This window comes from Scyliorhinus torazame, chromosome 5, assembly GCF_047496885.1.
Source record: "Scyliorhinus torazame isolate Kashiwa2021f chromosome 5, sScyTor2.1, whole genome shotgun sequence".
Taxonomy (NCBI): domain Eukaryota; kingdom Metazoa; phylum Chordata; class Chondrichthyes; order Carcharhiniformes; family Scyliorhinidae; genus Scyliorhinus; species Scyliorhinus torazame.
This window is the reverse complement of record NC_092711.1, coordinates 210,247,153-210,259,645: the sequence shown is the minus strand read 5'-3', so window position 1 is coordinate 210,259,645 and position 12,493 is coordinate 210,247,153. Positions and strand designations below refer to the sequence as shown.

Here is a 12,493-nt window from a genome sequence, read left to right as displayed (position 1 = left end):
GGTTGAGGTAATGTCAATTGAAGGCTTTATTAAGCAGAACTTTATCCCCAGCAGCGTGGTTACAGAATACAACTGCTGAGGGAAATGGAGGGGAAAACTGGGTTCTTATACCGGCATTTCTGGTGGAGTCCAGTAGGTGGCAGATCCTATCAGGACCTGGCATCCCTCCACCAATAGCCTGTCGACACGTGGTGTACCGTATTACCCCTAATACATACCAGCACATTAAGCAAGGCGTGACTTTGGTTTTATCACTACTTCTACTTTGAGTCTATTGGTAAACTGTTTTCAGAGTGCAATGTAAATGATTTGGGTAATGCAAAGGGATTGGGCCTTCTGTTACAGTTTTTGATAAATTCTATAAAAAGGATGACTTACTGAAAGCAAATAAAGCAAATAGTCAGCATGTGATAGATCTGAGAAAACAGGTGAACAATCCATGCAGGGAAGAGGCTGAAGAAATCTGAGCTTGCCATCCCGGAGTCGGTATTGGCATTCAGGTTACTTGATTGTGCATTTCTCGTGCATTTCCCATATCGATAAACTTTTATTATTGACGGGGGTTCAATTCCGAAGGAAAGACTCTCTTTCAGACGAAATAACTGCTGCCCTAATATAATCTCCAGGCAGACAGTCATTTCCAGCCACTTTCCTATTCAATACAGCAAAAGATGGAGGATTTAACGGTGATCAAGTTTAGAGATTGACAAAGTGTGAGGCGTGTGCCGACATTGTCCATTTGAGAGACTGTGGGCTGGATTCTCCGATTTTGAGAGGCTGGTGTGGAAACTGGCGTTTTACGGCAAAGAAATGACACAACTGCTGCACCGATTTACATACGGCAGTCGCACTTAAACGATCCCCCCCCCCCCTCCCCCAATGGCTCAATCAACAAGTTGGTGCCACGATTCAGGGACGCCAAGATGGACACCCTCATGGACACCGTGGAGGAGAGAAGAATGATCCTGTACCCCGGCCTGGGAGGAAGGCAGCCAGGCGTCGCCGCGCATCATACCTGGTCGCAGGTGACAAAGGCCGTCAGCGCCGTGGGCAACTTCACCCGAACTGGCATGCAGTGCCCGATGGAACTGCATGACCGCCTCAGGGCACCCAGAGTGAGTAGGCAGCACTGTGCCCCAGCACTAACACCACCCCCCAAACACCCGTCACCTAGCTTCTCCCCCCCCCCCCCCCGCCCCCCCCCCCCAGGGGACGGCCGAACCCCACCCAGCCCCACATGCCAGCACCCATGCCACCCGCCATGGCTGGGTGCCCTGGCCACTGAGGCCACCATCTACCAAACCCCTGGGCTGCATGTGTCAGAACGTGTTTCCACCCCCAGCATAAGGCCATGTACAACCGCCGGGAGCGGGAGAAGACTGGAGCCCCTCACCATGCCCGAGCAGAGGGCGCTGGACGTGGTCGACGGCCCGGAGGAAAGGGAGGTCGTTGAGGCGGTGTTCGGCGGCGGGCGAGGAAGTGAGTCCCTAATTGTGCGGATCCCCATGACACATGTGAGCATTGGGAGTGACAAGGCCTGGGGCATTCTGTTCAGGTGGTGGTCAAGGCCCGGGACAGGGCTGCCCTCTCACAGGCAGCCATGTGCCAGAGCCACAAGGATATTGCAGCGGCGCTCCTTAGCAGGGCCCAGTCACAGCGGGCCATGGCTGGGGAGGTCGGCAGCATTGCCCAGGTGCTGGTCGGCGTGGTGTAGACACTGGGCAGGGTGGCCTCGTCCCAGAGGGAGATGGCCCAGTCCCAGAGGGAGGCGGCCCAGACCCAGAGCGAGGTGGCCCAGACCCAGAGCGAGGTGGCCCAGACCCAGAGGGAGGTGCCCAGTCACTGGCTGATATGGTACAGACCCACAGGGTGGTATCTGAACACTGTAGCACCTCAGACACCCCCCTCATGTCCCTGGTGCATCTGGCGTGCAGAGGGCAGAAAAGGGTGGCACCACGCCACCCGGGACACCTGAGCAGCAGCCACAGGAGACGTGCGCCAACGGGGACCCTTGTCGCAGGCCAGTAGTCACAGCAGGCTGCCTCCACTATTGTTATACCATGTGAGGAAACACCTAGGCGTAGTGCTAGGGCCCGTAAGGCCAGAACGTTAGGCACCAGTTAGGTTAGCATGGGTGTAGGGCATAGTCCAGCCATAGGGGCTCGGGCACACACTGTACATATTTCTTCACAAGAAACACCTGTTAACATCGTTAAATCCTCCCTCGGTGCTCTGTCTGATGGATGTGGGGGTGGACCGTGCTCCCCCCCCCCCCCCCCCCCCCCCCCCCCCCCCCACTACCCTGCCCGACCGTCCCCAGCACCCTCTGTTCATGGATTCGACGGAGCCGTGTGATGGCCTGGCCAGTTCGCATGCAAGAAACACCCAGGTGGAAGTTGCTACTGTGGGAATGAGTCAGACTTTGTCAGACGATGTGGAGCACCAGAGCTCATCGCAGAGCGGGTTGTCATCACCCCATGGATCAGACCCGCTGTCACTGCCAACCCAGGTCCCCAAGCTCGTAGCGCCACAGGAATGAATAATGGAGGGGTGTGCAAATGGACGGTTTGCTGGTGTGGGAATTGAGGGGGGGTGGGTCTTGATGTGGTGTCCATGCCCCTGGCCAGCATCCCCCCTCGCCAACCCCCACCTCCTAGTCGTAGAACCTGGAGGCGATGAGAGTCCCATGCGGCCTCCCCTACCTGACCGGGCCCCATGCCCTGCTCATCGTCCCCCTCCCCCGCATTCTCCCCGTCGCACGAGGTCTGCCCTTCCGCCTCCTCCAGCACATCAACCCTCTGCTGCGCGATGTCATGGAGGATACAGCAGGCCACCACGATGCGGGCAACCCTCTCAGCCTCGTACGGAGGGCTCCTCCAGAGTGGTACAGGCACCTGAAGCGCATTTTCAGATGCGGAAGCACCGCTCGATCACACTCCTGGTCGCTGTATGGGCGTCGTTGTAGCGAGTGTCCGCGTTGGACTGTGGCCTCCGGATATGTGTAATCAGCCACAGCCTCTGCAGGTAACCCCTGTTGCCCAGGAGCCAACTCCTAAGCCGGTGGGGGGTGAGGGGTGGTGGTGCACGTTGAACATGTCAGCAATCACCGAATGTGCCAGGATGAAGGAGTCATGCACACTGCCCGGGTATCCGGTGCAGAGGTGCACGATGCGCAACTGATGGTCACAGACCAGCTGGATGTTCATTGAGTGGTACCCACTTTGGTTAGTGCAGAGCAGCCTGTTATCCGCAGGTCGACATGTATCCCGTCTATCGCCCCCCCCCCTGGAGATGGGGCACCCCAGCAATGAACAAACAAAGAACAAAGAAATGTACGGCACAGGAACAGGCCCTTCGGCCCTCCAAGCCCGTGCCGACCATGCTGCCCGACTAAACTACAATCTTCTACACTTCCTGGGTCCGTATCCCTCTATTCCCATCCTATTCATGTATTTGTCAAGATGCCCCTTAAATGTCACTATCGTCCCTGCTTCCACCACCTCCTCCGGTAGCGAGTTCCAGGCACCCACTACCCTCTGCGTAAAAAACATGCCTCGTACATCTACTCTAAACCTTGCCCCTCTCACCTTAAACCTATGCCCCCGAGTAATTGACCACTCTACCCTGGGGAAAAGCCTCTGACTATCCACTCTGTCTATGCCCCTCATAATTTTGTAGACCTCTATCAGGTCTCCCCTCAACCTCCTTCGTTCCAGTGAGAACAAACCGAGTTTATTCAACCGCTCCTCATAGCTAATGCCCTCCATACCAGGCAACATTCTGGTAAATCTCTTCTGCACCCTCTCTAAAGCCTCCACATCCTTCTGGTAGTGTGGCGACCAGAATTGAACACTATACTCCAAGTGTGGCCTAACTAAGGTTCTATACAGCTGCAACATGACTTGCCAATTCTTATACTCAATGCCCCGGTCAATGAAGGCAAGCATGCCGTATGCCTTCTTGACTACCTTCTCCACCTGTGTTGCCCCTTTCAATGACCTGTGGACCTGTACTCCTAGATCTCTTTGACTTTCAATACTCTTGAGGGTTCTACCATTCACTGTATATTCCCTACCTGCATTAGACCCTCCAAAATGCATTACCTCACATTTGTCCAGATTAAACTCCATCTGCCATCTCTCCGCCCAAGTCTCCAAACAATCTAAATCCTGCTGTATCCTCTGACAGTCCTCATCACTATCCGCAATTCCACCAACCTTTGTGTCGTCTGCAAACTTACTAATCAGACCAGTTACATTTTCCTCCAAATCATTTATATATACTACAAAGAGCAAAGGTCCCAGCACTGATCCCTGTGGAACACCACTGGTCACAGCCCTCCAATTAGAAAAGCATCCTTCCATTGCTACTCTCTGCCTTCTATGACCTAGCCAGTTCTGTATCCACCTTGCCAGCTCCCCCCTGATCCCGTGTGACTTCACCTTTTGTACTAGTCTACCATGAGGGACCTTGTCAAAGGTCTTACTGAAGTCCATATAGACAACATCCACTGCCCTACCTGCATCCATCATCTTAGTGACCTCCTCGAAAAACTCTATCAAGTTAGTGAGACACGACCTCCCCTTCACAAAACCATGCTGCCTCTCACTAATATGTCCATTTGCTTCCAAATGGGAGTAAATCCTGTCTCGAAGAATTCTCTCCAGTAATTTCCCTACCACTGAAGTAAGGCTCACCGGCCTGTAGTTCCCGGGATTATCCTTGCTACCCTTCTTAAACAGAGGAACAACATTGGCTATTCTCCAGTCCTCCGGGACATCCCCTGAAGACAGTGAGGATCCAAAGATTTCTGTCAAGACCTCAGCAATTTCCTCTCCAGCCTCCTTCAGTATTCTGGGGTAGATCCCATCAGGCCCTGGGGACTTATCTACCTTAATATTTTTTAAGACACCCAACACCTCGTCTTTTTGGATCTCAATGTGACCCAGGCTATCTACACACCCTTCTCCAGACTCAACATCTACCAATTTCTTCTCTTTGGTGAATACTGATGCAAAGTATTCATTTAGTACCTCGCCCATTTCCTCTGGCTCCACACATAGATTCCCTTGCCTATCCTTCAGTGGGCCAACCCTTTCCCTGCCTACCCTCTTGCTTTTTATGTACGTGTAAAAAGCCTTGGGATTTTCCTTAACCCTATTTGCCAATGGCATTTCGTGACCCCTTCTAGCCCTCCTGACTCCTTGCTTAAGTTCCTTCCTACTTTCCTTATATTCCACGCAGGCTTCGTCTGTTCCCAGCCTTTTAGCCCTGACAAATGCCTCCTTTTTCTTTTTGACGAGGCCTACAATATCTCTCGTTATCCAAGGTTCCCGAAAATTGCCGTATTTATCCTTCTTCCTCACAGGAACATGCCGGTCCTGAATTCCTTTCAACTGATACTTGAAAGCCTCCCACATGTCAGATGTTGATTTGCCCTCAAACACCCGCCCCCAATCTATGTTCTTCAGTTCCCGCCTAATATTGTTATAATTAGCCTTCCCCCAATTTAGCACATTCATCCTAGAACCACTCTTATCCTTGTCCACCAGCACTTTAAAACTTACTGAATTGTGGTCACTGTTACCGAAATGCTCCCCTACTGAAACATCTACCACCTGGCCGGGCTCATTCCCCAATACCAGGTCCAGTACCGCCCCTTCCCTAGTTGGACAGTCTACATATTGTTTTAAGAAGCCCTCCTGGATGCTCCTTACAAACTCCGCCCTGTCTAAGCCCCTGGCACTAAGTGAGTCCCAGTCAATATTGGGGAAGTTGAAGTCTCCCATCACCACAACCCTGTTGTTTTTACTCTTTTCCAAAATCTGTCTACCTATCTGCTCCTCTGTCTCCCGCTGGCTGTTGGGAGGCCTGTAGTAAACCCCCAACATTGTGACTGCACCCTTCTTATTCCTGGTCTCTACCCATATAGCCTCACTGCCCTCTGAGGTGTCCTCCCGCAGTACAGCTGTGATATTCTCCCGAACCAGTAGCGCAACTCCGCCTCTTTTACATCCCCCTCTATCCCGCCTGAAACATCTAAATCCTGGAACGTTTAGCTGCCAATCCTGCCCTTCCCTCAACCAGGTCTCTGTAATGGCAACAACATCATAGTTCCAAATACTAATCCAAGCTCTAAGTTCATCTGCCTTACGCGTAATACTTCTTGCATTAAAACATATGCACTTTAGGCCACCAGACCCGCTGTGTTCAGCAACTTCTCCCTGTCTGCTCTGCCTCAGAGCCCCACTGTCCCTATTCCCTAGTTCTCCCTCAATGCTCTCACCTTCTGACTTATTGCTCCCGTGTCCACCCCCCTGCCATACTCGTTTAAACGCTCCCGTGTGACTCTAGCAAACCTCGTGGCCAGGATATTTATGCCTCTCCGGTTTAGATGCAACCCGTCCTTCTTATATAGGTCACACCTGCCCCGGAAGAGCTCCCAGTGGTCCAGATAACGGAAACCCTCCCTCCTACACCAGCTGTTTAGCCACGTGTTTAGCTGCTCTATCTTCCTATTTCTAGCCTCACTGGCACGTGGCACAGGGAGTAATCCCGAGATTACAACCCTAGAGGTCCTGTCTTTTAACTTTCTGCCTAGCTCCCTGAACTCCTGCTGCAGGACCTCATGCCCCTTCCTGCCTATGTCGTCAGTACCAATATGTACAACGACCTCTGCCTGTTTGCCCTCCCCGTTCAGGATGCCCTCTACCCGTTCGGAGACATCCTGGACCCTGGCACCAGGGAGGCAACATACCATCCTGGAGTCTCTTTCACGTCCACAGAAGCGCCTATCTGTGCCCCTGACTATAGAGTCCCCTATTACTATTGCTCTTTTGCGCTTTGACCCTCCCTTCTGAACATCAGAGCCAGCCGTGGTGCCACTGCTCTGGCTGCTGCTGTTTTCCCCTGATAGGCTATCCCCCCCGACAGTATCCAAAGGGGTATACCTGTTCGAGAGGGGGACAACCACAGGGGATTCCTGCACTGACTGCCTGCCCTTTCTGGCGGTCACCCATTTCTCTGCCTGCACCTTGGGTGTGACCACATTTACATAACTGCGATATATGACGCTTTCCGCCACCTGCATGCTCTTAAGTGCATCCAATTGCTGCTCCAACCGAACCATGCGGTCTGTGAGGAGCTCCAGTTGGGTGCACTTTCTGCAGATGAAGCGATCCGGGATGCTGGAAGCCTCCCGGACCTGCCACATCTCACAGTCAGAGCACTGCCCCCCTCTAATTGACATTGCGTCAATTAATTAAACATTTTTTAAAAATTACACTTACCTCCCAGAAATCACTTGCCCACCGCTCCCGCTGAAATCGACTGGCCTGCTCCTGTGAAGGTAAGAGTTTTTAAAGGAGACACTTACCTCCCAGAAATCACTTGCCCACCGCTCCCGCTGAAATCGACTGGCCTGTTCCTGTGAAGGTAAGAGTTTTTAAAGGATACACTTACCTCCCAGAAATCACTTGCCCACCGCTCCCGCTGAAATCGACTGGCCTGTTCCTGTGAAGGTAAGAGTTTTTAAAGGATACACTTAACTCCCAGAAATCACTTGCCCACCGTTCCCGCAGAAATCGACTGGCCTGCTCCTGTGAAGGTAAGAGTGAATGGTGGCGAACCCCACTCCCCGGGCATCCTGGTAGGCTCGATCCACGTGGAAAAAAGGAAAATCCCCTAAAGACCCCTCCCACAGACCCCCTAAATAAAGAGAACCTACTAAATGAGGACTTTCTAATAACTTCCGTTCATACTTGAGTGACGTGGTCAGCTGGAAATTGACAGCACTTAACACTGGTTGAAGTGGTCCAGGACCTGTCAATCAATGTTTGATATTGATAAACATTGTGGTGAGAGCACTGGATTTACTCAATCATGCAGCAATTTGAATGGATCAAAGCTGACAGCTGTGTGTGTTTGGAAGCTGTCATTCATAGTCTAGTAGGGGAAATGAATGAATGGCTTGAAGTTCAAGGATCTGAAGGGGTTTACACACAGCTGACTGGTTCTCTATTTGCAGGAATTGGCATGTGGTGCTCCCTGTGCCTGAGCCAGGAGGTGTATTGCCCAGGTGAGTACTACAACAGTAATTATTTTCACTGCGTCTGTCTGGACTGCTCTCTAACTTCCTGACAGGAATCTTTTTTATAAAGAGGGTCTCTAGGGGGCATTCTCTTTATTTAGGGGGTCTCAGGGGCATGGTGAGGGTGGGGTGGGCAGGTTTTGCATTGTGAGGGTTGGGGGTGGCCCTTGGATGGACTTTGGGGGCAGGGACCCCATTGGCCCAACATGAGGTCCATCACGTCAGGGCCATGACTCTCCATTCCAGTAGTAATTCTCCCCATATGATTGCTAGCCCAGAGGACCAGAGAATCACGCGGACCCGAAGAATATGGCGCTTGGCCCGCTCAGTGGATGTAAATGGGTCTTAATGACCCACTACAAGCTCCCGCTGGTACGTGGGTGTGAACCTCGATCCCAATGCCACCGGAGGGACGGAGCATTACACATGGATGGCTGTGTTTTCTCTCTGATGCTGGATTCTCCACCTCACCAGGAACTCCACTACCGGCGGCACAAGGCAGACAATTTTGCTCATTGATTTCAGTACAAAGTTGGATCTATTGATAGGCTGTCTGAAGATGCCCATACTTTTAACCAATTTGAGATAAAAAGCGGGTCTGGGTTTGTGACCGCAGACTCTTAAACCCAAGGAATACGCAGGGAATGTTGAATTGATGTTATCAGTGTGATTCCGAGTATCATTTGCAATGCATTGCCCACAGCAACAGAATCAAGTTTTTAAAATTCCGCATTCCGGGGCTAAAAATGATGATGGGGACGGCCACGAAGGACTTGCGTTGGTCAATGAGAGTTTGAATCCGGTGATGAGTATTTTGTTGGCTGATTCATCTCAACTGCACAGTTTTAGATAGCGGTTGGACTTCCACTCGCGTGTGGGGTGTATTGATTTAACTGCTCTCTGGATTCGCTTGATGAAGCAGATCGGCGGGAGATCAACGTGTATGAAAGCTCTACGTGTTTCAGGTTTGAAGATGATCACACGCTAACGCAGTGGTGGGCAACTTAATGCCCAGGAGCCACATGCGGCCCATCCCGTTCCTGAGTGCAGCCGATGAGACATTTTGTTGACTGTTCCCCATGTGCAGGGTTGCCACATTCCACTGGGCATAGTTTTTTTCCAACTGGTATGACTGAAGTGATCCGCACACAAAGCAAGGGAAAGTGAAGTAAGGTGCATGCTGATTGCACACACATGGATGGTGAGGGCTGTGCACTCCTTTTTGTCCAAGGTGTAAATATTTATTTGGTTATTAACCATTTGAAGTTGATGATATATCTATGAATATCATAGAATCATAGAATTCTGACAGTGCAGACAGAGGCTTTTCGGCCTATCGAGTCTGCATTGACCCTCTGAAAGAGTACCCTACCTAGACACACTCCTCCTCCTGTTGCTAACTTTTCGGTTGGTTCAATTGCTCTGTTTTATTACCTTTGCTCTCGAGTCGCCAGGTATCTTTATGATACCGCCACAAGGTTCAAGTCCAAGTAATGATCAATAACTCAATACACTGATTAGTAAGATTCAAATCAAAGCACATTTATTATACACAGTAATCGCTACTCATGCACAAATTCTACGTCTAAGCTACTTCTACAACTAACATGCCTATACTTAACTTCGGACTGGCCCACCAGGTCAGGGGAACAAATGGCCTTTCGTTCGGGTTCTGAGCCTGCGGGATTCGAAGTTGGTACGGATTGATAGCTAGGAGCGCCTATCTCGTAGCGAGCGTTGAATTAAGACTTACGGTCTTTCGGCGGTCACTGCACCGTTAACGGTCAAGGTTGGTTTGCGTTGCTGGGTGACCCGGGCAGGAAGAAGAGAGCGAGTTGAACTTGGGGGCTTAACTTTATAGTCCCAAGGGGCTTCCCGCCTTTCGGGCGGACCCCGTACCTGGTCCCAAGTGATTGGACTTTGTCCCAGTCGCTTGGTTCGATTTCTCCAATACTGGAGCAGTTCCCTGATCGATGGGCGGTCTTGAGGTGTCCGTTAACCTCTTTTGTGTTGGCTCCTGCTGGCGCCGGAGAGTCTGGCTTTGCTTTGTTTATCCAAAATGTTTCAATTGAACCCGGGGATTGCGCATTAGTATGTAGATGGCTGCTACATTATTATGTTGATGGTCGCTGGTATTGATGCTGTCTGGGCTTTTGCAGAGTTTAATACACAGCAAACCTGCACCTGCAGGTTTATGCCTGTGTTGGCTGAATTTCCCTTCAGCCTTTGCCGTTCGCCATTTTAAATCGGGAGTTGGCCAACTTAGGTGGCTACACTCCCTATCCCTGTATTCTCATAACCCCACCTCACCCGCACATCTTTGGACTGTGGGAGGAAACGGGAGCACCCAAAGGGAACCCATGAAACACTGGGAGAAAGTAGAAACGTCAAAGAGTCATCCAAGACCATAATTGAGCCCAGGTCCCTGGTGCTGAGAGGCAGCAGTGCTAACCACTGTGCCATCATGCTGCCAATTTGAGATAAAATATATGAATATAGGAATGATTAAGAATTTTTTATAAACCTGATTTCAATCTTGCGACCCACTGAGATGAAGGAGGTCCACTCATGTGGTCCACTCACTGGTATAAGTTGTCCATCACTATGTTAATGACATCCAGAAGGGTAGTCCTCCCTTGCCGGATAGCTGGCATCAGCTTTTTCATCAATACAGATGTGGTTTCCAGTGAAATACCTCTCCTGTTAAGCCTTAGATGAAGAAAGTATACATGAAACCAGACATGAAAAATGACAGTGATGATGTTCGGGAAGACTGTGGATCTACATTTTACTAGATCAGCCCATTAAGGAAGCCAGAAATTTCACAAAGAATTCATGAAAACTTGTTAACTTCTGGGAAGAAGAATCTGGCAGCCAAAAAAAGATCATTTGGAAGTTGCCTCGATAGTTTTCACATCAGGGCCCACATAAACTGCAGGCTTTACTGTGAGATGCTGTGAGTGTTTGATAAAGAATATGACAACGCTAATGAACAAATTACAGCTCAGTTTGAAATTTGTATAAAATATCAGATGTTCCTCCTGCTCCAGAAGGATTGAGCAATAGTTCTATTTTCTCTGTTGATCTGAATGTGTTGCAGGCAGGCAGAAAGGCTTTCATTAAAGCTAATGGGGCAAGTGCCTCTGTGTCCTCCTGCTCCAGTGGCTCCCCTCCTGGAGAGAGCACAACAGAGCAGAGTAGACAATGATGACGAGCGACACTTGCTCTGGCACATATTACAGGTCAACCTGGGAGAGATCCAGGTATCGAAATATCATTTTCAGCAGACCTATGGTCATCTCCATCACTGCCCTTGTGGAGATATGGCAGCGATTGTATCTCTCCTCTGCCTCTTTCCTCGGGTGCTTGAGTACTGTCATCGGCCATCTTTTCACGGCATACCCCTTGTCACCCAACAACCACCCGTCAAAGTGAGTTGGAGCTGCGAACAGTCTTGGCACTTGTGAGTGGCGCAGTATGTAGGCATCATGGGAGCTGCCAGGGTACCTCACACAGACCTGTCGAATCTTTCACACGTTGTTCACCAAGGGTGAATTTTTATTTCACAAGCAACTACTTTTAAAGGTTTTACCATAGTCAATCATGATTGATTACTGATTATTCTGCAATCCCAGTGACATAATTGCTGCTGCTGATTTCTATCCCAGCTGTGTGATCACAATGAAGATGATCCTGAAACTATTGTCCATTTTTCTCTCCCATTCAGTCTGACAGTCTGAAGAATGAACAGTCGGCCTCTATACTTTACCCGATAGACGTTCAGACAGTACCTTTGGGAGTCCTGCTGCATGTTTCATCTGCGCCCCACCAGCTGAAGCAGTCTGCCCACGGCAGGGGGGATTGGAAAGAGGCGAACAAGTAGTGCAGGCTGTAGGCGATGATGCAGGTATATAAGCTGACCTCAATTACACTGCCAAGGATCCAAGTTACCCCCACACCTGAATATGGAAAGAGGAATAAGATCTTAGATTGGAGACGATATATTCAAAATAAATTATTTCAGCTGATCATAAAAATGTCCTTATTGCAAACCAGCATTGTAATTTTTGATGTTATTTGTGGGTCCATGATTGTATAGAACTATTTATAGATTCAAAGAGGTTTAAAAAAAAAAAAAATCTCCAATTTACTGTAAAATAATTTATATTTCAATTGCATAAAAAGCATTATCCATCCTACTGTGTGTGTGTATATCTAATGAAAAGGTAATATCTAATGGGAATCTTCAGAAACATAATATATAAAGCAGAGAAGAAGGCATTTCCAGCTGCTTTCGCTGGCCATTCACAAGTCAGGCATTTAAAATAGCAGCAAATCCACACAGAAACAATTGCTCTCTCAGTGACCGCAGAATGTGCCATGTGTATGTTTTTAGTCATTATA

The 12,493-nt window shown here is 49.8% G+C and overlaps 1 protein-coding gene across 1 annotated transcript in view; it reads right to left on the bottom strand.

The window, feature by feature from the left end:
- The window catches only part of LOC140418105 (sodium- and chloride-dependent neutral and basic amino acid transporter B(0+)-like), a 271,390-nt gene that overhangs the window by 172,333 nt on the left and 86,564 nt on the right, over positions 1-12,493 (bottom strand). The window contains exon 5 of the mRNA XM_072501524.1: positions 11,881-12,048. Coding sequence (XP_072357625.1) covers positions 11,881-12,048 — 168 coding nt within the window. The remainder of the gene's footprint in view (positions 1-11,880; positions 12,049-12,493) is intronic.